Below are 25458 nucleotides of genomic sequence, written 5' to 3'. Positions count from 1 at the left end.
GTATTGACCCACATGATGGGATTACCCAAGGGCAATAGATGTCTGGAGGTCAAAAAAGGATCAGTAAATGTCACAGGTGGTCAATAAATGATGGAAGGACATATGGGATCAATAATTTTTTGGTGTCTCTGCAGTTAGTGGCAAGACAGGGTAGATGATCAGCCATCAGTGAAAGCGGTCTGGAATATTATTGTTATAGCTATTGTTCATAGTACTATTAGTTAAAGTTAAATTATTTTCTTATAATAAATTATTGGGATTCAATGAACAATCTGAAACTTTATGAAGGAGTCAATGAGCTGAAGAATTGTGATAACTTGCTCCATTGTTTGTTATGTTATTAACTGCTGCACAAATGCTACTAATTTGAAAAGTAAAATGGGAGTGTTTTTTTTAGACTGTTATTAACAACAAAAGGTATTTAGAAGGAAATGATTTTCCCATGTCACATTTGCTGTTATAATATTTAAATATTAAGACTGAGGAATCCTCTAAAATTACAATAATGTAGAGGTTTCACTAAGAGAAAGTTTTACCGACTTTAAGAGTGTTTGCAACTTCTTAGAGTATCATAGAACTGCACTAAAGTAGACATTTCTTTAGATGCAGAACCAACAGCTATTATGAAAATCAAATACCATGATATAGCTGATTCCCAATATGGGCTCAATATAAATCTCAAATTATTAACTAATCTTGCTATTGTGCTGGAATTGGGCCAGTTGTGTGGGAAATTCTTTTGGGATAAATGTATCAACATTAAAGATAGAGCCTTTTACATTTGTTCACACTTAATTTACTTTCCTGAGCTCCTTTTAAACAAGACATTTAACTTATAAGCTGTTTGCCAAGCTTTTGTTATTTCGTTACTGACTTAATATTGCTAAAATATTTGCAGGACCAACCATCTACCCACTTTCAGTTTCCATTTTTAAAGAAATAAACTTCTCCTGGGAAATTACAGCAAAGTGATCTTTTGGGGAAAGCAAGATAGAACTGGTAATGGCTTCAGTAAGAAACCTACCTTATGGGTTTGGTGCAAATTACGAGACTGTAATAAAGATAATTGGAAGCAAATATGTCCGATGCCTTGTAGAGAAAAGTGATGGGTAAGTATAATCTCAGGGAAATATAATTTTAATTAGAATTCATAGCATTATGTCTTTAATTAAAGTATCAAAGATGCCACAAAATATATATTACAATTAAAATGCAGTAAATGCTGATACCTGGCATTAAATTATTATCAGCATCAGGACATTTAAGAGAATAAGGAAACATTTCATTTTTAATCCATTGCAGGAAGAGCACATAATATTTTACAAATCAAAGGGCTTAAATAGTTTTACTTCGGTTTTGAGTTATTTTTAAATGGCCAGGAAGGAGGATAAATTATTCTTGTGGCATTTACAAATCCAGAGCTACTCTATATTTACAAGCAGTCACACATTAAAATTGTTTCCTTATTTTATTACCTCTGTCTATAGATAAGAATTGAGATTTGAACATTTAAGTGCTGTAGACTAAACATTATTTGCTATTCTAAACATCTGTAACAGGAATATTGGTTTATATAAATCAATGAAAAATACCAAAAGAGTCCACAAGACAGCAGAGCCCAATCAAGTAAAAATTTCATCTCTTAGACTATTAAACACACACACACACACACACACACTTAAAATAGGACAAGGATGGAGTATTACGTAGGTCTGTTTACCATCTGGAGTTATTCATATATAAAAAAGTGAGATAAAAATAAATGAAGGGCACCATTGATCAGAATCATGAGTACTATGTGATCTTGTTTTCTCTCACTAATTTTTACTATGTGTACACATAAACACACAGGGGTACAGTTTGATATCATCCTTGTAGTGATGACACCATACCCAAAACTGACAGATGACCCATCCAAAGTTTCATGTAGATGTTTAAGAAGAGAGTAAGTATCAGACCCTGAGGCAGGAGTTATGGTGTCTCCCCTCCTGTCAATACCAACTGGAAACAATCTTTGAGGAGGGAGGAAAAGTATTACAACACAGTACCCTCCCTCACAACCACACCAGGGAGTCCAGAAGGATGCCACAGTTGATAGTAATAAAATCTGTTAAGCAATCAAAACATTCTTGGATAGATTCACCACCATTATCTCAGCACCGTCAAATGTCATTGACAAGTGCAACCAGTGCTGTCCTTGTATGATATCCCAGTCTGAACCCTGACTAAACTGTGCCCAGATAATCCATATCCTGCAAAGCCCTATGTAGCTGGCATTTAACTATCTTATTCATAATCTTCCTTGAAAAGAGAAGAAAAGAAAAGAAAAGAAAAGAAAAGAAAAGAAAAGAAAAGAAAAGAAAAGAAAAGAAAAGAAAAGAAAAGAAAAGAAAAGAAAAGAAAAGAAAAGAAAATATTGGAAACTGGATGATAATCATCCAGCATGGAGAGTCCAGTGATGGCCTCTTGAGAATTTGGGAACAAAATACATCATATAATTATTGTTTTATTGATTATCTGCCAAAGGAAAGAGGGAAAGGAAGAACATGTCTGATCCTTTTACCCCAAATTTCCTTCTCTTAGATCAGGGATCCCCAGTCTCTGGTCTATGGCCCAGTGCCAGGCCGCAACCCATTCAGAAGTGAGCTGTGGAAGTGTGTGAGAAACTATCCCTTCTTCCCCCACTGCCACCTCCACTGTCCTAGATGCTTTTAACACAATGTTGCAGATCCAAGATAAATATTTTCTGGGTGTTCAGACACACTTGTAAGAACTAAAATCATGTTGGATGCATACAAACCTGGCTTCTATTAACCAGGGAGGGTTAAACAGGACAATCTCTGAAAACTTTGAGTTCAAATTATTTCATCTTCCTTTCCACTCTTTCAGCCTTGTAACAACTTGTGTACACAATTCTATAAATTATATAGAATAACTTCTTTGTAATTTTCATCAAAGACTTTGTGGTGTAAAGGAGAGGTTTATTTTCCTTTTTCACCATGCCATTGTGCTTCTGTTCAAACGGATTGAATGAGGCAAAGCTTCATTTCTTTTGTACCTTGTTAGATGGCTTAACTTCAACTGAAGTTTTCTATTACAGAGCAAAACCTTCTTATGAATGTCACAATGAGAAAATGTGATGGACCAACCACTTCCCCATTCCTTCTAAACAACAGTATTTTCCTTGTATTTTGCATACATCTCACAGAAAAGGGAGACGTTCTAAGAAACAACCTTTCCTTAACGTTTATCTTTCAACAAAATACAATGGAATCACTGTAAGATAATGGTACAGAGGTTTAGATTTAAAAAGTGCAAGAGCTGAAATCTCACAAAAGGAAGAAATAGAAATAGAACATTGATGGACAAGGTTTTTCTCCACCACCTACTATTAAGCATATCCTATTGTAAAATTGTCAGAGTAGCATGGTGATCACTTGCCTATAAAATCAACAACAGTTGGACATGACTAAATGGTTACAACTACAATTGTTAAATATGATTGGTTATTATTCCTTATCAACTCACTGATAAGTAGATAACTCTATTTCAAATATTCATTCAAGCATTCATTCATTTATCAAGCGTATATTTCCTTTGTTTATTTGATGGCATAAACCAACACTGCTGTTACCACCACGAGCTCAAAATCTAGTCTCATGCTTTCTGGTGATGACACCACATGCTTTTGGTGGTTCAGCAATAGCAATAGCACTTAGTCTTATATACCACTTCACAGTGCTTTGCAGCCCTCTCTGAGCAGTTTACAGAGTCAGCATGTTTTCCCCAACAATCAGGGTCCTCATTTTACTGACCTTGGAAGGATGGAAACCTGAGTCAACCTTGAGCAGGTGAGAATTGAACTACCAAACTGCTGGCAGCCAGCAGTCAGCAGAAGTAGCCTTCAATACTGCATTCTAACCACTGCACCACCACAGATCTTATGGTGGTGCAGCAACAGATATAGATGTAATTAGTTTCCCTTTGGGACTATATTCATTGGTTACACTACTTCGTTTCTGCCTAATGAACAAATGTTCCATTAAAACAATATTTTGTATGTAAATGGAGAAAAGATAAAGCAGTTACGTCTCGGTGCCAAAATATGTATTGAATACTTCCCACTCACAGGAAAGCAAAGGAGATTGCGAAACCTGAGGCACAGTCCATGCTCCAAACTTTATCTCTGCGTAATATAGGACAGAGAAATGGAAAATCTCCAGAGCACAATAAGCCACCTGGTCAGCAAATCAGTAATGGTGTGAATATTGAATCTCTGAACAAAGATGGAGTGGAAAAATATACATCCAAACAAACAGAAATAAATGTTAGCAGATCTGTGGACAACAAAGTAAGTTGTTACAAGTGTTATAGTCCCTTAATTTTCTCATTCAGTTACAGATGGGAAACAGTCTATTTTATTTATTTATTATTATTTATTTATTATATTTGTATACCGCCCTTCTCCCGAAGGACTCAGGGTGGTGAACAGGGCACACATAAAAATACAGAGTACAAAAATTAAAAAAGAATTAAATAGGAGCCCGAGCTAAAACAATAGATAGTAATATAAAAATCCACAATAAAAACCCCAACACATCCCCCATCAGGCCAGGCCGGCTTGTTCAAATAGATAGGTCTTCAGACCGCGTCGGAAGGAGCGAAGGTCAGGTGCCATCCGGAGCTCAACCGGCAGCTGATTCCATAAAGCCGGGGCGCCCACAGAGAAGGCCCTCCCCCTGGGGGCCACCAGCCGACATTCTCTGACCGGTGTCACCCTGAGGAGGCCCTCTCTGTGGGAACGCACAGGGCGGAGGGAAGTTGACGCCGGCAGCAGTCTGGGGATCAGGCCTATTAATAGACCAACTTTTCATATGGTGGCCTTCAATGAGTGACCAGAGAGATAGAATGGGAGCAAATGATGATGTGGAATGGGTCTTCCTTAAGATCTTGTGACATTATTGTTTCATGGACACAGTGATGTCATGATGTACATGTCATCACTTTCAAGTCACCATGTCTTATTATGAATGCTGCCTGCCCCTACTTGGATAGTAGTTGCCAAAATTCCAAGAGCTCATCCAGAACAGACTAGACTGGGAAAGATTTCATGAACAGGAATAAGGCAACTGTTTTAGTGGTAGATTATGGGCAAGTTATCAATTAAGTGGTTGCTATTGTGCTATTATTGCCCTAGATGGACAGAGATGCATGCTGGACATGACAAAAGACTGATAAGTCTTTTGTTAAAAAAACATTTCCCCCTCATTCTTACATGTACCTCATGAGGACTCAGGCCACCAATTCTTTCAGTTTTTCTCTTCCAAGTGAGATATTAATAGTTTTAGTATAATGCAGTAGAATGTGCCAATTTGTGGAAAAAGGAGCTGGAACTTCCTCAGCCACAAAGCTCAGCCTATATCCTTGCCATGGCCATGATCTTTCATTCTTTTTTCTGTTGAAAGGATTTTAGTATTTGTACTGATTTTACCTCATGAATATTTGTTTGTCTTTATTTCTCTTTTTACTTCCTGTTCATTATTTAAGGAATTAAAACCACCGAATTTATACTGTGTTACTGCACCCTGTGGAGATAAGTCTTTATCTTATATTCACTCTATCAAAAAACCATCTTTTGAAGCTCAGAAATCAAAAACATTTCAAAAACAGGTAAGTAAACACGATTAAACTTTCAGTAGTTACACTGGGTTTCACAAGCATCTTCTAGAAAGGCAGAAATAGCCCAATAGATTTTATCACAGTGGTAAAACTTTCTTACCAAAGTCTTATACCAAGCTTGTTTACTGAGGCCAAGTAGTTTTATTGTAGCATGCCCATGGCTTGACCTGTGCATAGGATCCTAGATCCTTTCTAGGCTGATTTCAAAGTGTTGGCAAATTAATTTTTAAATTATATTCAGAGGATCTGAAGGTTCACCACACATAGCTGCCTTGGTTTTCAGTTCCTCTGATCCTTGACCATATGTCCTTGCAAAAGGCCAATCAGGGTAAGGATTAACCTACTCAGGTGAAATTATGTTCCACAGAGTGGGCATCATGGCAAAAAAGCCCCTCCTCTTGAGCCCCATCAGCTGACAGTCCTTATCTGATTGTGACCACAGCATGACCATCCTGCTAGATTGGGTGGGACAGATAGAAACAATTGGGAAGAGACAGTCCTACAAGTAAAATAATAGTATTTCTTTCAACAGGCCGTTCTACCAGAGGATGAGGATGATTCTCTTCTAGTTCTGCTCAGAAAGGAATTTGAGCTGCATCCTATAAGTCTTACTGCTTTGGCCAGCCTGAATGAAGAGCTCAAGGAGACAGATCCCAGGAAATCAGGATTTCTGTCTCAGGCCCAGCTGAGCTCCCTGCTTCTCAAACATGATGTCCCGCTACAGTTACCAACTGTGAAACTGCTTTTCAAGAGGTGTTCACAAGCTAATGACCAAGAACTGGTTAGTAGTGTAAGATTTTGAATTGTGGATCAAATTTATAATTTTGAGCTCAGTGGAGCTTAATTTATAACCACAAATGGGTGTTGGGGAAAAACATCATGTTCCCTACTCCTGTAAGTGATAATAGCATACTAGTGTAAATGATTATGTTCTTTTAAATGATTGGAAGGCAACCAAAACTTCATTAACTGGTGAAATTTACCTCTCATAGGACTGGGGGGGTTGCTTGTTGATTTTGATAGCTCTAAAGGAGGATTCAATGAATGTTGTGTGAATAAGGCTATCAAGGACTACCCTGTAGATAGATGATTGATGGATAGATAAACAGATGATAGAGATAGATGATAGATGGATAGATGATAGATAGACAGACAGACAGATAGATAGATAGATAGATAGATAGACAGACAGACAGACAGACAGACAGACAGACAGACAGACAGACAGACAGTTATTCATGATTAGAAACAGCATAGATGGATAGTGTCATGGTTCCGACTAATGAGACAGATGAAAGAACATTGCATGATTGTTTATTCTAAAAGAGTCTATAATAATGAGAACGAAGCATAGCCACTCATGGATGGATGTCAGAATCTGAATTTTGAACCCGTTTTAAAATTAGCCTTTGAAATTATGTTTCCTTATGTTTCTTCTAGATAGATTATGAAAAATTGATCCAGTTATTAACACTACAGGCATCAAGCAAAATGCAACATATCCTTCCTGAGAAGAATCAAAATAAAAAGAATCCAAGGTTTCATTTTAATTTTGCATATTATATTACAAATATCAATAAAAAAGTATGAGAGAGGAATCTTCCGCTTTCAGCTTCCATTTGATTAGCTATAGCCTAAGACAACAGTTTTAATATGTAAATGTTATTTTTTTAATATGTAGCCTGTGGCTATAAAATTTTAGCACTGATTTTTATCTCAACTTTGCAATAGTACAAAGATATAAAAGAGATGATCCTCTCCAGGCATTACCAAGAATCATAGGGCTGAAAGTGACATTGGAGTCTTTTAGTCCAGAGGTCCCCAGCCTTTTGGGTACCAGGGACCAGTTCCGTGGAGAAAGGTTTTTCTGTAAACCACAGTGCATGGTTTTGTGTGCTGTCTGCATCCCATGGATGGGACTTTACTTCTTTGTGCAGACTGGTTGCTGGCATTGACCGGGGATTGGGGACCCCTGTTTTAGTCCACCCCCATTTCCAAGGCAGGGCACCTCATTGGACAAATGGTTGTCCAATCTTTTCTTGAAGACCTCCAGTGATTAAGCACCCACACCTCTGGTAGGCAACCTGTTCCATTGACTAATTGTTCTTAATGTCAGGAAATTTCTCCTTAGTACCAGGTTGCATCTCACTTTAATGAGATTCCACCCATTGCTTCTTGTTCTGCCCTCAGGTGGTTTGGAAAATAAGTTGACCCTTTCTTCTCTGTAACAGCCCCTCAAGTACAGATAGTCCTTGACTTACAACCACAACTGAGCCCAAAATTTTTGTTGTTAAGTGAGACATTTAAGTGAGTTTTGCCCCATTTTATGAACTTTCTTGCCTCAGTTGTTAAGTGAATCGCTATAGTTGATAAGTTAGTAGCCCAGTTGTTCAGTGAACCTGGCTTCCCCATTGACTTTGCTTGTCAGAAGGTCACAAAAGGTGAATGCAGGATCTTGGGACACAGCAATGGTCATAAATATGAACCAGTTGCCAAGCCTCTGAATTTTGATCACATGATCATGGGGATGCTACAAATGTCACAAGTGTGAAAAACAGTCATGTCACTTTTTTTAGTGCTGTTGTAACTTTGAACAGTCACTAAATGAACTGTTGTAAGTGTTCTATCCCACTCACTCTCACACACAAGTGATTGTGGTTTAGTGAGTTTATTAATATTCTCAGCAATTTCCTTCACCAAAAAAAGTGGAACTGTCCCAATTAAGTCCAGCTATGAGCAGACCAATGCTAGTCCACAGAGCAATGGCACTGTGAAAGATTGAAAGATTCTCAATCAAAATAAATCCACCAGGGAAATTTAAATCCACAACACAAGAGAGTTCATGAGGCAAGAAAAGTCCAGAGTTTCCAAGGCACAATACAAGTCAAGGCACAGTGTCTATCCAAAGAAGGCAGGAATCACAATGACCAGATAACACACATCTAGGAAACAAACACATTGTTCCCAGCATTGCCTCCATCTGTCTGCTGTACAAAATAGCCAGTTGCAGGTGCAGCCCATCAAGAAGGTTGAGTCTTTCTCCTCATGAGTAATCTGGCTGACCTTCTCTGCTCCTGCCTTTTCTCTACCCTATGCATTCTTGGATCAGGTGCAGAAGGCAGCTCCTCCTCCTCCTCACCGACTGGCTTCAGCTGCACACTTTCCCCACCTGGAGCCTCAGTCAAATCCCTCACAGGTGGCTGCTCAGAGCCATCAATCAATTCAGCTCCTGACATACCATGAACTGGTTCATCCTCCCCCAAGCTAACATCTAGAGAGGTATCTGGGGAAGTGTCCGGGGGAATCATCATAGTAAGTCAAGACTACCTGTATTGGAAGAGAACATCACTCCCAATTCTTTTCTTTGTTAGGATAGACATGCCTAGTTCCTTTAGCCATGCATCATACCTTTAGCCTTCAGACCCCTTATCATCTTTCTTAGGGATCGGTTACAAACAGTGAGGGTCGGCTCTGCTTTGTCCACCCCCCTGAAGCTTTGCACTGGCATGCCACAGGGCTGTGTGCTTAGCCCCTACCTGTACTCTTTATACACTTATGATTGTGTATCATCTGCGATAATCAAGTTCACAGATGATACAACTGTGGTGGGTCTTATTACAGGTGGGGATGAGACAGCATATAGGGCAGAGGTACAAAAACTATCCATATGGTGTAGTAACAACAACTTGCACCTAAACATCGGCAAGATGAAAGAGATGGTGTTAGACTTCCGGAGAAAAAAGGAGGAACCTGCCCCACTTCACATCAGAGAGAACTGTGTAGAGAGAGTTTCCTCCTTTAAATTTCTGGGAGTCTACCTCTGTGAAGATCTGACCTGGAAAGTTAACACAACTCAGGTGGCTAGAAAGGCCCAACAGAGGCTTCACTTTCTTAGGGTCTTGCAGAAGAACAGGGTAGAACAACAGCTAATGACCCTCTTTTACCGGTCTACTATAGAGAGCGTCCTCTCGTATGGTATTGTGGTTTGGTATGCTGGTCTGACAGCCGCGGATAGGAAAGTATTACAGAGGGTAGTGAGCACAGCACAAGACATTGTGGGCTGTTCCCTGACACCACTGGATGACATCGCCAGGGCTCATTGCCTTGGAAGAGTGAGGAAGATTCTCAGGGATGACTCACACCCTGGACGGTATCTCTTTACTCTCCTACCATCCGGTAGGAGATATAGGAATGTAGCCAGCCGTACCAACAGGCTGAAAAATAGCTTTTATCCGTGGGCTGTTAGGCTTTTAAATGGGACATAATCTTATGCAGAATTGACTTGGGAGGCCGGTGTGTGGTGTAGTTGGTTCACATGGTGTGGTGGGATGGAGGGTTTGTTGTCACTGTGTGTTGGGGGGAGAGAGCACGGAGGGAGGCTCAGCTAATCTCAATGTACACATCTTGTACTTTGACAATAAAGGTGTTAAGGAATTTGTTGTGCAGAGGTCTCCTTGTGCTACCAAAGAGTTGCACAGACAAGGAAGGGTACTGAGAGCAGTAAGAGTCACACACAGGAGTACACTGAGTTGTAAAAGCAAAAAGTATTTTACTTTTGAGGTGGTGTAAAAACAAAAATGCACAGTCAAAAATAAACAGTCCAGGTCATACACAATAGCAACAGTCCAAGGAGTAATCCAAACTACAAAGTCTTCTTACCGGTCCAGAGGTCAATACACAGTTCAGATTTACAACAGTAGTAAACCAACAGCAGAGCAAAAACAGTAATAGTAGAGATCAGTGAATTCAGAGAGAGAGAGAAGCTACGTTACTAGCTTCCTCTTATGGCCATGAGAACACTTACACACCCATTGGCCAATTAACTTCTTAAAGACATAGCATTATGGTTAATATATTTTCAACCCAACATTGTAGGCTAGCACCATATGCCTAACAAAAGGTTTATTATTATTATTTCTTGCCCTTCTCTGTACCCTACAATGTAGAGTCATTCAAAATGAGCTAGTACACCCAATTCAGTTATAACGTGCACCTGCCATGAACATGAATAATCAAACCAGAAAGCTTGTGTATGTTTTGTCTAATATTATGTCCAACTCAACATCCCTGGGCTGTTCCTCTCCTAAGGAATTAGAACCATAATCCCAGAATAAATCCTGAAACTCTGGGTTCTTTCCTAGAAACTGGTGAACATGAAACTTTTCTAGAAAGCACTTGGGAACAAACCAGCGTTTTCTTATTATTTCGTTTAATGATTTCTTCCTGCAGACACATTAATGTTTACTTTGTTTGGATGTTGTATTAATTATGTTAACTATCGGGAGTCCGTGAACATTACAGTAATACTATAAATGATTTTTTCTGGGACTGATTTGTTATAATTGGCATCTTATCTAGTTTGATGAAGATGATTATGATCAACCTGTAAATTGTAATAATATTCTGACCAAGTTAAATCCATGCGCAGCACTTCTATTTTCAAGATGAAGTTGTCTCTTCATACTATCATTCTTTAGCTCTTGGACCCCAGAAAATACGTTTCTGGCACTGAAGCAGATACTAAAAGAACACAATGGAGAGCTCGATTTTGAAAAATTAACCCAGAGTTTTCTGCAAGAAGACCAGATTTGCTCAGGCCTTCTTTCATTTCCTGAGGTAAGGGTATGCATGATTTGAGGGACCACCTCTTCCCAATCTCATTTGGCTATCCATCACATCCAACAGAAAAAGTATGTTGTGGTCCCATCTGTTATATCTAGGGCTTTTTTTTTCTCATAGAATGCTCAGAATGGAGTTCCGGCACCTTTTTTTGGATGGAATCTTGTAGGGTAGGCAAGGCGGGTTGTATGACGTGTGTGAGTTCCGGCACCTTGTTCTTCTCAGGGTGCCACCGGTAAGAGATTGCCGGCGGACGACACCCAAGGAAAGGGCCTTCTCAGTGGGGGTGCCTGCCCTTTGGAACCAGCTGCCAGTGGAGCTGAGGACTGCCCCCGACCTCCGTTCATTCCGCCGGAGCCTGAAGACCTGGCTCTTCGAGCTCTCTGGCCCAGGCTGAGGATTAATCTTATTTTAACTGGGGTTTTATTTATGCAGGGACAAATATAATTTTTTTAAATTTGTTTTTAAATTTTGTATCTTGGTTTTTAATCAACCTGTAAACCGCCCTGAGTCCTTCGGGAAAGGGCGATATATAAATGTAATAAAATAAATAAATAAATTTTACAAAATAAGCACTGTTTATATCAATCAGAATATCAATCAGAATAGAGCTGGAAGGGACCTTGGAGGTCTTCTAGTCAAAACCCCTGCTCAAGCAGGAGACCCTATACCATTTCAGACAAGTGACTATCCAGTCTCTTCTTAAAAAAACCTCTGTGATGAAGCTCCCACAACTTCAGAAGGCAAGCTGTGCCTCTGGTTGTCCTCACGGTTAAGAAGCTTCTCCTTAGTTCCAGGTTGCTTCTCTCCTTGATTAGTTTCCATCCATTATTTCTTGTCCTGCCCTCTGATGCTTTGGAAAATAAGTTGACCCCTTCCTCTTTATGGCAACCTCTCAAATACTGGAATACGGCTATCATGTCCTCACTAGTCCTTCTTTTCTCTAGACTAGCCTAACCTAAATCATGCAACTGTTCTTCATATATTTTAATCTCCAGGCCTTTAATCATCTTAGTTCCTCATCTTTGCACTTTTTACAAAGTCTCTTTTTTGTAATATGATGAGCAAAACTGGATGCAGTACTCCAGGTGTGGTCTTACTAAGGCTTTATAAAGTGGTACTAATATTTGTAGTAATGTTAAGGAGTCAGATCTGATGGGACCCAGGAGAGGGGCCTTTTCTGTCACAGCATTCACCCTGTGGAACATCAGCATTCACTTCGAGGTGAGATTGACACCATCCTTCAGGAAGTCCCTTAAAACATGGTTGTGTCAACAAGCTTGAGGATCTCAAGGAATAATGAATTGGTGAGATAGATGCTTTCTCCTAGTCTTTATGTTGGTTTTTTCATTGTACAATGTTTTTAACGTTCATTTTATGGCTTATTTTTAATTGTATGCTTCCCAGAGTCATCTTTGCAAGATGGTAGCTATGTAAACGTGAATAAATAAACGAATAAATAAATTTGCTAATATATTTATACAGCCAGTACTAGTATAAATTTAAGTTGGGAAATCCTGCCACTTGCTTGCTTAGTCACGTTTATTAGATATTACAGTACCTTTAAAACACTGCTTAGTATGCCTTTGTTTTTGTCTTTTGAATGCTTTGGGTTTTAGGCTTAAATGTGACAAGGCAACCTAAGCGATGCAGATCCATTTGGATGACAATACATAAATCTTTATATAATTTTACATTTGTTTTTGTCCTATGTTGCATTCATAAAATAAGATTATTATTATTTTTACAAAAAGGGGGGAAATAGCCAGCAATATAGATATCCACTCTCCATTAGAAGGCCCTGCACAGGAAGAGGTGCATAACAGAATACTGTAACAGAGTTGGAAGGAACCTTGGCATTCCTCTAGTCCAGGGCTAGGCAACCTTGGCTCTTTTATGACTCATGGACTTCAATTCCCAGAATTCGTGAGCCAGCATGGCTCAGCTTGGAAACCTCTCCCTTTCCCCTCAGCATGGCTGGCTGAGGAATTCTGGGAGTTGAAGTCCATAAGTCATAAAAGAGCCAAGGTTGCCTACCCCTGCTCTAGTCCAACCCCTTGCACAAGCAGCAAACCCTATACCAGGAGTCCCCAACCCCCAGTCCATGGACCAGTACTGGGCCACGGCATGCCAGCAACTGGTCTGCACAAACAAGCAACCCCCATGTGTGGGATGCAGGCAGCACATAAAACCACACACCCCTCTGGTCCTCTCTCCACGGAACCTCTCTCCATGGAACCGGTACCTGGTGCCCAAAATATTGGGGACCTCTGCCCCATACCATTCTGGATAAATGGCTGTCTTGCAGTGCATAGAATGGATGCTCAGCTTTCTGAAATTAATAGGAATTACGTATCAGAAGTGGCCATACTATTGGGCAGAGTAAGGCAGCTGCCCAAAGCAGATGAACTCTGAATTTCATGAAAAAAATGTAAACTGTCAATTTTTCAAGGTATTAAAGGTTTTATTTGCTGTTGGTGGCATTTTCAAGCTCAGATCCCTTAGCCAATTTTGCCTACTACCGGTATCTACAGTCTGGCTGCTTATTTTTTCCTTTTTAACTATTCTTTTCAATCCCAACACTATCAAAAAATATCGTTGTTGACTTACATGTTTCAGAATTCAATTTTCTGGGAGGATTTTTGTGGCAGGTAATATTTAACTGTTATATGAGGACGATGAGAAGATGAAATACGAAGCAGGTGTGCAGCCTTCTACATGAGCAAATTTCAGCTGTTTCAATGCTTTGTGTGCAAGATCCTAGGGAAGTGGGGTTTGAAACCCTTTAGTCTAAAAAGACATGAGAAATTAATGTAGTAAGTTTTGTTTCTTCGATCATGCTGTTGTTGTTTTTTCACACATAGCTTTTTTTGGTTTATAGCTTGCCAATAAAATTTCATCATGAAAACATGTAATTTTCAGGTAGAAAATATTTGCCAAAGGCATGGACTAATTCTGCATCTTGGGATGATGGAAACTTTGGCCAATTTATGTGACTTTGGTAGAAGAGGCAGAATGCAGTGAGTTTTAATGAAATGCTTACTTCTTCTTTTTTCCATAATAATTTAACACCGAGATCACAATCCTAGATAGACAGTTTGGTGTAGTGGTTCAGGTGCTGGCCTAGACTAGAAACCAGGAGATTGTGAGTTTTAGTTCTGCTTTAAGAATAAAAAAAACTGGCTGGGTGACTTTGGTTCAGTTTACACTGTCTCAGCCCTTGAGCTACAAATAAAAAAACCCAATAACCTATAGATCAGTTCAGACCATGCTAGCATGATTGAAATATGATGCTAGAAATGAAGCACTTACCCAGTGTTTATGGAAGTGGCTAGATTTGTTCAACAATCTCCAATTTCCATTAACTAGTTCTTGCTGTTATTAAAGGGGGCATTGGCAACTCCCTTCTTCTAAGATGGATGCTAATATATAAAGTTAGGAAGAGGACAAGAAACTTGGATCTCTTCCTTAATACTTGGTGTCTGTGCAAAGCTTAAGCAAACTCAGAGTTAAGACCTCCAAATGTTTTTGTGTTCTATTATAAATAAAACAAATTGTGTGATATGTGTGGGTCATCAGCATTGATTTACCTGTGCATCCTCTAATTGAGGGATCTTCAAACGTGGCCTTTTTATGACTTGTGGACTTCAACTCCCAGAATTCCTCAGCCAGACACGCTGGGAGTTGAAGCCCACAAGTCATAAAAGGGCCATGTTTGAAGACACCCTACTCTAATTTAATCTCAACTTCCAGTGGGAATAAAACTCTGCTGTAATTAGCTCTGAGTCATTTCCTAATTAAATGTATTTACGTTTGATAAATTATCTCAAGTTATTCTGGTCTTTAAGATGTTCCAGTAGCCTAAAGCGAAGCCCTGCTAAAGAAAAAAAAATGGTATAGCAAGATAAACTGAAGTCAATGCATTTGATTGCTATGTTGTGGTTTTGTGGCAAGAAGGGACTGTAGATGGCACACCTCTAAACTTTCAAAAAGTTTTAATGGAAAGTTCTCCAGTTCCCTGTTCTTGCAGGGAACTCCGAGATTTCTCCAACTCAATTGTACCTAGTGCAATTTTAGAATTTAAAAATGTTAGAAATTCTAAATTAGAAATTTTAGAATTTTAAAATTTAGACTTTAGAATTTAAGTGAGGTGACTGGCGTTAATGGGGCCATCCATGCTAGGCACAGTTGGGTAGATGAAAAGGCCTGGAGTGACATACAGAATAACACAAAACACTTGGGACAGAACAGATGACTTGATTCAACATACTGGTTCTTTTTACTGTCAAACATTGATTGCATTTAATTTTAATATATTTTCATGTATAGATGGAAACCATTTGTAGAGTTGCTGAAGAAAGTCCAAATTGGAATGAACCCTGCTTCTCTTGTTTGTAAAAGTAAGGAATTACCTGCCATTTCTCAGCATATTAATCAATTAATATGATAATATGTTTTACGTTCCTGTAGAATGTTTTAAGATACTACACATTTGTTTATGCTAACTTTCTTCTATTTACAAGCACCCTGAAGATCAGAAGAGAAAAGTAACGATGATCCTGGTTTCATGTAAACCTTACATATATTCATATAAACTTCCCTTAGAATGGGCATATATTTTCTCCAAACTAGGAAGTGACCTTTATTTTAGGAAGAAAGGTCATCATGTTGTTCCCTAATAAAACTTTCTATTAATGCCTAAGATTGGCTATAAAATGCTTGCATATGTAAACAAATCTAAATCATTTATTTTTCTCTCAAGTTAATAGAAAGCTTACTTTCCAATGCCTGTAATTCATTAATGTTATATCCTCCGGATCTTTTTGTTAAGTAGCCATTTTTGCAATGTCTTCTACAGACCCTACAATTCACATCACTAGAATTTTGGAAAGTTTTGTAATGCTCAGATCATCAGTGTTACTTAACTATGGCTGTCATACAGTTTCACAGTTTATGATGCCAGCTTAAATGGCAGAACTCCAAAACCTCCCATATTCAGTCATAAGTCCCATCTTGGCCATTGGTTGGTCTCAGTGCATTTACTCTCTCATTTCACTTCCGTCCTGCTAATTTGAGTGCTTTGACAAAATAGCTAATTATGTTCTCTCTTTTCCTAACATTTGATCATTTGTCTTGGCATGGATTCAAATTTGACATACAAACAGAAATTAGTAATAATTCTGCCACATAATTTTCTTCTAAATGGAATATCTAGCAAGACAGAATTTGGACAATTCTGTTTACTCTTAAACTGAAGTTTGACCTCGCAGTCTAAAACAAGTTTCAACAAGTTAGATTTTTTTTGGCATGCATCCAATACAACAACTTCATGCAAGAATAAATGTTTCGGTGGCTTTATTCTACATTCCTATGGTGGTTCTCTTTGCAATACGTAAATATTGTCTCAGCTGGTACAGTCAATCCAACATGGAGCCTGAATGAATAAAGGCAACTTCACCCAAAGAAAGGTGAAAAATCTTGTCTAGATAAAATTCAGGTTGTTGTTGTTGTTGTTAGTTGCGAAGTCGTGTCCGACCCATCGCGACCCTATGGACAACGTTCCTCCAGGCCTTCCTGTCCTCTACCATCTTCTGGAGTCCATTTAAGCTCACGCCTACTGCTTCAGTGACTCCATCCAGCCACCTCATTCTCTGTCGTCCCCTTCTTCTATTGCCCTCAATCTTTCCCAGCATTAGGCTCTTCTCCAGTGAGTCCTTCCTTCTCATTAGGTGGCCAAAGTATTTGAGTTTTAGCTTCAGGATCTGGCCTTCTAAAGAGCAGTCAGGGTTGATCTCCTCTAGGACTGACCGGTTTGATCGCCTTGCAGTCCAAGGAACTCGCAGGAGTCTTCTCCAGCACCACAGTTCAAAGGCTTCAATTCTTTGGCACTCAGCCTTTCTTATGGTCCAGCTTTCACTGCCATACATTGCAACTGGGAAGACCATAGCCTTGACTATACGCACTTTTGTTGACAGGGTGATGTCTCTGCTTTTTAGTGTGCTGTCTAGATTTGCCATTGCTTTCCTCCCAAGGAGCAAGCGTCTTTTAATTTCTTGGCTACAGTCCCCATCTGCAGTGATCTTGGAGCCCAGGAAAATAAAATCTGTCACTACCTCCATTTCTTCCCCATCTATTTGCCAGGAATTGAGAGGGCCGGATGCCATGATCTTGGTTTTCTTAATGTTTAGTTTCAACCCAGGTTTTGCACTCTCCTTCTTCACTCGCAACAAGAGGCTCTTTAGTTCCTCTTCACTTTCTGCCATTAGAGTGGTATCATCTGCATATCTTAGGTTGTTGATGTTTCTTCCGGCAATCTTAATTCCAACTTTTGATTCATCTAGCCCTGCCTTTCTCATGATGTGCTCTGCATATAAGTTAAATAGGCAAGGCGACAGTATACAGCCTTGCCGGACTCCTTTCCCAATTTTGAACCAATCAGTGGTTCCGTGTCCAGTTCTCACTGTTGCTTCTTGGCCCGCATATAGGTTTCTCAAGAGACAAATAAGATGGTTTGGTATGCCCATCTCTTTAAGGACTTGCCACAGTTTGTTATGATCCACACAATCAAAGGCTTTAGCATAGTCAATGAAGCAGAAGTAGATGTTTTTCTGGAACTCCCTAGCTTTCTCCATGATCCAGCGTATGTTGGCAATTTGATCTCTAGTTCCTCTGCCTCTTCGAAATCCTGCCTGTACTTCTGGTAGTTCTCGATCCACATACTGCTGGAGTCTAGCTTGTAGAATTTTAAGCATAACTTTACTAGCATGAGAAATGAGTGCAACGGTGCGATAGTTTGAACATTCTTTGTCACTGCCTTTCTTTGGAATTGGAATGTAAACTGATCTTTTCCAATCCTGTGGCCACTGTTGAGTTTTCCAAATTTGCTGGCAAATTGAGTGTAGCACTTTTACTGCATCGTCTTTTAAGATTTTGAATAGCTCAGCTGGAATACTGTCACCTCCACTAGTTTTGTTGTTGCTCAGCTTTTCTAAGGCCCACTTCACTTCACATTCTAGGATGTCTGGCTCGAGGTCAGTGACCACCTCATTGTGATTATCAGGGACGTTAAGCTCATTCTTGTATAGTTCTTCTGTGTAATTTTGCCACCTCTTCTTAATCTCTTCCGCCTCTGTTAGGTCCCTGCCATTTTGGTCCTTTATCATGCCCATTTTTGCATGAAATGTTCCTTTCATCTCTCCAATTTTCTTGAAAAGATCTCTGGTCCTCCCTATTCTATTGTTTTCTTCTATTTCTTTGCACTGTTCATTTAAGAAGGCATTCTTATCTCTTCTAGCTAGTCTCTGGAATTCTGCATTCAATTGGGCGTATCTTTCTTTTTCTCCCTTGCCTTTTGCTTCCCTCCTTTCCTCAGCTATTTGCAAAGCTTCCTCAGACAGCCATCTTGCTTTCTTGCATTTCCTTTTCTTTGGGATGGTTTTGGTTGCTACCTCTTGTACAATGTTGCGAACCTCTGTCCATAATTCTTCAGGCACTCTGTCTATCAGATCTAATTCCTTAAATCTATTTGTCACCTCTACTGTATATTGAACAGGGATATGATTTAATTCATACCTGACTGGCCTAGCGCTTTTCCCTACTTTCTTTAATTTAAGCCTAAACTTTGCAACAAGAAGCTCATGGTCTGAGCCACAGTCAGCTCCTGGTCTTGTTTTTACTGACTGTATAGAGCTTCTCCATCTTTGGCTGCAGAGTATATAGTCAATCTGATTTCTGTGTTGACCGTCTGGTGATGTCCATGTGTAAAGCCGTCTCTTGGGTTGTTGGAAAAGAGTGTTTGCTATGACCATCGTATTCTCTTGACAAAATTCTATCAGCCCTGTGCCCTGCTTCATTTTGTACTTCAAGGCCAAACTTGCCTGTTATTCCAGTTATCTTTTGGCTTCCTACTTTAGCATTCCAATCCCCCATAATGATAAGGACATCATTTTTGGGTGTTAGTTCTATAAGGTGCTGTAGGACTTCATAGAACCAGTCAATTTCATCCTCTTCAGCACCGGTGGTTGGGGCATAGACTTGGACTACTGTGATATTGAATGGTTTGCCTTGGATTCGAACTGAGATCATTCTGTCATTTTGAGGATTGTATCCCAGTATTGCTTTTCCTACTCTTTTATTGACTATGAAGGCTACTCCATTTCTTCTGAGGGATTTTTGCCCGCAGTAGTATACCTGATGGTCATCTGAATTAAATTCACCCATTCCTGTCCATTTTAGTTCGCTGATACCTAAGATGTCGATGTTTAGTCTTGTCATCTCTTGTTTGACCACGTCCAGCTTTCCTTGATTCATGGATCTTACATTCCAGGTTCCTATGGAGAAAAAATCTTTACAGCATCGGACTTTCCTTTCACCACCAGACATATCCACAGCTGAGCGTCCTTTCGGCTTTGGCCCAGTCACTTCATTCTTTCTGGTGGTACTAGTACTAGCCCTCTGCTCTTCCCCAGTAGCATATTGGACGCCTTCCGACCTGAGGGGCTCATCTTCCAGCGTCATATCGTTTTGCCTTTTGGTATTGTCCATAGGGTTTTCATGGCAAAGATACTGGAGTGGTTTGCCATTTCCTTCTCCAGTGGATCACGTTTTGTCAGAACTCTCTGCTATGACCTTTCCGTCTTGGGTGGCCCTGCACGGCATAGCTCATAGCTTCATTGAATTACGCAAGCCCCTTCGCCACGACAAGGCAGTAATCCATGAAGGGGAAATTCAGGTTAGACAATACTATTAATAATATGACCATTCATGTTAACAGCATGTTTCATATGTGACAGTTCGATGAATATTTTTTTAAAAAAATCTGAAACATGAGAATTGAAGTCATTTTGTAAACATGAGAATTGCATTTTCTGCAATTGCTTTTCACTACTTTATAAGTCATAGTGGAAATTATCTCTCTTATCTAGTATACTTTCGCCATGCTCCATGATGTTTGCCCTTTACTTTCTCACACTCTGTCATACAGACAATAGAAGAATAATGCTTCTAATGTAGTTTCTTCCAACCCAATGCCCAAAAGATATCTTAGGATTGCAATCCCATTTGCTCTAAGAATTCTAGGAATTGTAGCTGCATCATGTCTGTAGGACATGTGTTGAGGAAGGGCACTGGGACTTTATTCCAAAAAGCTGTGGTGGTGCAGTGGTTAGAATGCAGTATTGCAGGCTAACTCTGCCCACAGCCAGCAGTTTAATCCTGACCACTCAAGGTTGACATAGCCTTCCATCCTTCCAAGGTCGGTAAAATGAGGACCCAGATTGTTGGGGTCAATATGCTGACTCTGTAAACTGCTCAGAGAGAGCTATACAAAGTACTGTGAAGTGGTATATAAGTTTAAGTGCTATTGCTATTGCTATTATTCCCAATAATGCTGCAGTCTTATGACACCTCCTCTATCTACTGTTGTTAAACTGTGAAAGACCATCCACAAAGCAACCAGTCTAATACTACTCTCATCTTCGTTGGCTTCTCAGACCATTGCAATACATCTGTTAGGAACAATTAGAACAGTTGGGCATGTGATTTACAGACCACTGGTAGAGAGATGGATGTGAAACATTGAGTTAGATGGTGCATTAATCTAATTATGTTTGAGAAAGCTCTCTGGCATATTTAATATTCAGGGGATGACTAAATGCAAAGGTGAGCCAATTGCAATCATTGCTACAGAAACCGATCAGGATGCAACAGTTGGCCTTGAACTTTAACCATCTGGCTATAGGCAAAGCAGCTGTCTTTCCAACGAGGAACGCTTTTCATTTCTGGGACTTGATTCATGCTTTTCCCATTGTTTAATTTTATGCTGTACAATCTGGTCTTCTATCCATAACGTCCAATCAATACGAATGACAAACTACGGGATTTAACTGAAGGATACGAAAACTGAAATGGAGAGCAATGTGGGAATGGGATTATGTTATAATGAAAAAGGACAACTCTTACAAGGTTGACAGTTTAAGGGGGAAAAACACGAACAAGCCTCCATAAGTAATTACAGCAATAATTGAAGTGCCATCATCATCTCTGTAATTATACATTTGCCCTGCCTTCCCTCCTATCATTATCTTTTCATTTCTCTTTTGAAAAATGGTCACTGTTCTCCCTTTTTATTAGTTCGAATTGGTTTGTCATTGAAAAGCTCCTGTTCAGGGTTTTCTTAACTATTACATCACAGTCAAATAAATTTAAATTTTCAAAAGCTGAATTGGGGAATTTGTAGGTGCCCAACAGCTCATGATGTTGATATTTGAAGTTCATCAACATCTCTACAAGCTCAGTACAGCACCATATTTTTATCTTATATTATTACAATCATATCAGGAATTATTAAGCGTTCATACTATTGGCATTTATCGCTTCAGAAGTGTCTTCCTCTCACCTTTGAGAGAAGCCGATCCTTGATCATTTGACACATTAAACTACTCTTTCAACTGCATAAGTAAAAACTTCATAATTGTTTCCATCTTAGGAAGAAACGAGGGGAAAAGTGAAGATAATTCTCAGGTACCGTAAAATCCCTATTGATAAATCCACAAACTCTTAATGGAAAATTATGCATTACTCATTATTTACCGTAATTCATTTAATTATTTTTGATACCACTTCCTATACTAAGACTTCTCATTCATAAAACAGTAATATTGTTTATAGTTTTATTAACACAAATTATTTAGAAATCTATGTATATCCTCTTTCTGTCTACTACAACCTGTCAGAATATATAATTTCCAGTGTAAAAAATGAGATTAAAAACTCAGCATTATCTAGGAGAGCCTCCCCCCAGCCTGGTGCCCTCAGGAAGAATTTCAATTTTGGTCCGGTTGTTAAGAGTTGAAGATGCCAAATGAAGAAGGCTGAACTTGGATGTTCATAGAACCCAAAATGCTTGCATCATGCAAGTGACCTTGTCACAGAAGCCACAAATTTGATATGTTGATTTTAATGAATAAATTGTATATAATAATAATTACTAAATATTGGGAGGAGCTCTAACAGTGAACTAAGTACAGTTCTTCACCACAATTTTATTATGAGAGCTGACAAACTTCTGACAATATAACATGTTCCTTTGAAGATTAAAGAACAGAATAAACTTCAAACTGCTAATCCATGGAATTCATATGACGCCAGTAATTCTGAAGAACAAGAGGCCTGGATAGACCGGTTCAGAAAATTGGAGAAAGCCCTTTATTTATCTGATGTCAAAAACACAGGTAAGGCTGATGCCTCCCAAACAAGGTTCTGCTTAATTAACATCACTGAAGATTGATGGCATATTTTACTTTCTATCTGCATAAGCGCATCTTAGTCATTCAAGCAAATTGTAATCCTTTCCAGGCATTAATTTCTGTAATTCTGAGAATGACAGAGGCACAACGGGGCTGTGCACATTGGCCTTGATCATGTCATCATATGTGCTGCCTGCTCCAGGACTACGTTTCCATGCTGTGCATGTTCTGAAAAGGACCTTGATCGGGTCCTTAATGCATGGAGGTTGATCTTATTCAGGGGACAGAGAACCTTTGGAAGAAATTGCTAAAAAGTAAAAGTGCTCTCCTCAGCCTTTGCAATCTGCACTGTATGGAAACAAGCAGGATTTTAGACACAGATCAAATTAAACTTTATTACCACTACCACCATAGAATAATACATTATAAATAGGAAGGTAATAATACGATGAGGAAAGGCAACCATACAAAGTCCATTGTAGTACCGGTATAATCAGATTCCACAGTAGATACCAAGGCCAGTATAAGGAGAGAGCCAAGACTGTAAAAATATGTAACTGATAAACCAAATCTAAGTATAAATTAAGAAATAATTTTGCTGGAAAGCTGGCAGCCCAGGTTCGAGATCCAAGCGTGAGGCAACGGGCTAAACTCCTGTCCTCGCCCCAGTTCCTGCCAACCTAGCAGTTTGAAAGCATGCAAATGTGAATAGATAAACAGGTACCGCTTCAGTGGGAATGTGACAATGCTCCATGACATCATGCTAGCCACATGATCATAGAAATGTCTTCTGACATCGCTGGCTCAATGGCCTTGAAACAGAGATGTCTACTGCCCTCTGTAGTTGGCAACAACCAGTGGAGTAAAATCCTCAGGGACTCCTTTACCTTTTTATTATACCTTTCTATCCCCACTGCAGCCGAATCATTCCAGACGGGGGCATTTTTCACATCTCCCCCCTCATTAAAAAATGAATAAGAATTGAGCATAGCAGTCATAGTAATTCCTATAACGCTAAACTATGCCTTGATGTTATACTGAATCTCTTCAAGGCTATGCACAATAAGCTATTACATCTGATTTGTCCAAATAGAAAAAAACATTTTTTTTATGAACTACAGGCAAGCTGGAAAAAGAAAAGGCCAAGCGTTTGATCTATAACTACAATCAAATTTATGACCTGTGCCTTAGTCCTCTAAAAATTGATAAAGCATTTCGGCCTTTTCGTTATGGCCAAGATATGCCACTGGAACCCTTACTACAATACTTGAAGGAGCTTTAATCTCTACTGAGAGAGAGTTTTCTCATGGGTGTCTACCCACTGATGTACTTGCTAATTCAATACATAAGCATTCCTACTTTTAATTTTCAATCTAATAAAATTATACGTATGCATACTGTAAAAACAAAAGTAATACTTTTAAATAAAGCTCTCTGTGTGAAGTATACTTGAACAAAGTGTGGATTTTATGTATCACCAAATTTGACAAATTTTCAAAATTTGTTTTCGAAAACCATCTCCACAGCAAAGAATTACTATTCATGGCCTCTGTTTGCTTTGTTATTTGTAATAATACAACTCAATTCAATCCTCCCAAAAGTAGCAAAATAGTTGTAGGAAATTGTTTGGACAATTCATTTCCCAAATGGCAGATTCATCCAGAGGAATTTTCTAGATGAAGATTCAGGTATGCCTGCAATGTATGGTAAGAAATTCAAGATGGTGGTCACAATGCTGAGAGCAAAGCTCTGAATATATTTTTTTATGTGTATTGTACATGTGATACACATTAACAACAGGGAGAGTTTAAATCACACTGTGGACCTCTTGATTTAGGAATAAAATGGAGTTTCTGTAACTTAGCTCCTAATATCAAAATACAGGTAGTATTTACACTCGGATGCTTGACAAATGGTTCATAAGGGTCATGTGATCCCCTTTTGCAACCTTCTGACAAGCAAAGTCAATGGGGAAGCCAGATTCACTTAACAACCGTGTTACTAACTCTGCAATGATTCACTGAAACATGGCAAGAAAAGTCATCAAATGGGGCAAAACCCACTTAACAAATTTCTCACTTAGCAACATAAATTTCAGGGCTCAATTGTGGTAGTAAGTTGAGGACTACCTGTATACAAAAATGTTTATTATAGAAATAGGTTACTTTTTTAAAAAAAAGTAGAGATAATAAAATGAGGAATGTTCATTATAAGGATGGATGGATTCTCCTCAGTTGCTGCTCTCCAGATTGTCATCTTGGCATTCTCTAGCTTACAGGACTCCGAAGTTTGGCACTAAGTGGTGCCTCAGCAACATGTGCCAGAAGAGCCTATTGTTTCACTTACAACAACACAAGAAAATTACTTACTGTGTGCTGAGCCCTTGCTTGAGGGTTCTAAGTACAAGCATGAAAATGTTCACCACAGCCTCGACCTCGAAATGGACCCCAACAAAACGGGTCCATCGTGAAGGTCAAATTTGTTTTTTAATATGAATACTTTTGAGGAAGATCTGAAAGCCTTGAAAAGAGTGGGGCCATTTTCCAGAATTCATAGCACTGTGGGAAATTTGGAAAGCTTTGCTACCGTGTGACAGCAATGAAGTAGCAATACAGTATTAGAGCTGGGAAATGTGTTAATGCTTGATGATGCCCTGAGAAACAAGTGTTTGTGTACCTCATAAATGTCTTAATATATTGGTTTTTTTTAAAACCATGAGTTAGATGCCTGATATAGTTGCATTACACATTTCAAGAGTGAACTATTCCTTCCCTGTAGCTTTAAGGAACTGAAGATTTTTCCATCTGTGTATCCTGCTTTCCCATCTGTTCTCAAAGTCTGACACTTGTGTTCAATATGTTTACAAATAGCAATTTTAAAAAAGAATTCCAATAGTGAAATTATTTGCTTTCTA

The 25458-nt window shown here is 39.0% G+C and overlaps 1 protein-coding gene across 1 annotated transcript; it reads left to right on the top strand.

The window, feature by feature from the left end:
- Nucleotides 1–985: 985 nt before the first annotated feature.
- LOC310638872 (uncharacterized protein C1orf87) lies at nucleotides 986–23908 on the top strand. Its single transcript, XM_083360233.1, has 11 exons — nucleotides 986–1109; nucleotides 4132–4351; nucleotides 5548–5670; nucleotides 6212–6460; nucleotides 7120–7217; nucleotides 11157–11295; nucleotides 14221–14318; nucleotides 15628–15698; nucleotides 21785–21819; nucleotides 22391–22529; nucleotides 23666–23908. Exons 1-11 carry the CDS (start codon nucleotides 1003–1005, stop codon nucleotides 23824–23826), a joined length of 1440 nt encoding a protein of 479 aa, XP_083216359.1. The 5' UTR covers nucleotides 986–1002; the 3' UTR covers nucleotides 23827–23908.
- Nucleotides 23909–25458: the final 1550 nt, after the last annotated feature.

The sequence above is a fragment of the Vipera ursinii genome (assembly GCF_947247035.1).
Source record: "Vipera ursinii genome assembly, chromosome: 3".
In the NCBI taxonomy this organism is placed as follows: domain Eukaryota; kingdom Metazoa; phylum Chordata; class Lepidosauria; order Squamata; family Viperidae; genus Vipera; species Vipera ursinii.
The sequence above is the reverse complement of the archived record's forward strand: the minus strand, read 5'-3'. Positions and strand labels throughout refer to the sequence as shown.

What these genes read in the sequence shown, in the direction of transcription:
- LOC310638872 (XM_083360233.1), top strand. Translation starts at nt 1,003, where the DNA reads ATGGCTTCAGTAAGAAACCTACCTTATGGGTTTGGTGCAAATTACGAG. An exon ending in GCAGATCTGTGGACAACAAA is followed by an intron (nt 4,352 to 5,547) that starts GTAAGTTGTTAC and finishes TCATTATTTAAG; the next exon opens with GAATTAAAACCACCGAATTT. An exon ending in AAAGTGAAGATAATTCTCAG is followed by an intron (nt 21,820 to 22,390) that starts GTACCGTAAAAT and finishes GTTCCTTTGAAG; the next exon opens with ATTAAAGAACAGAATAAACT.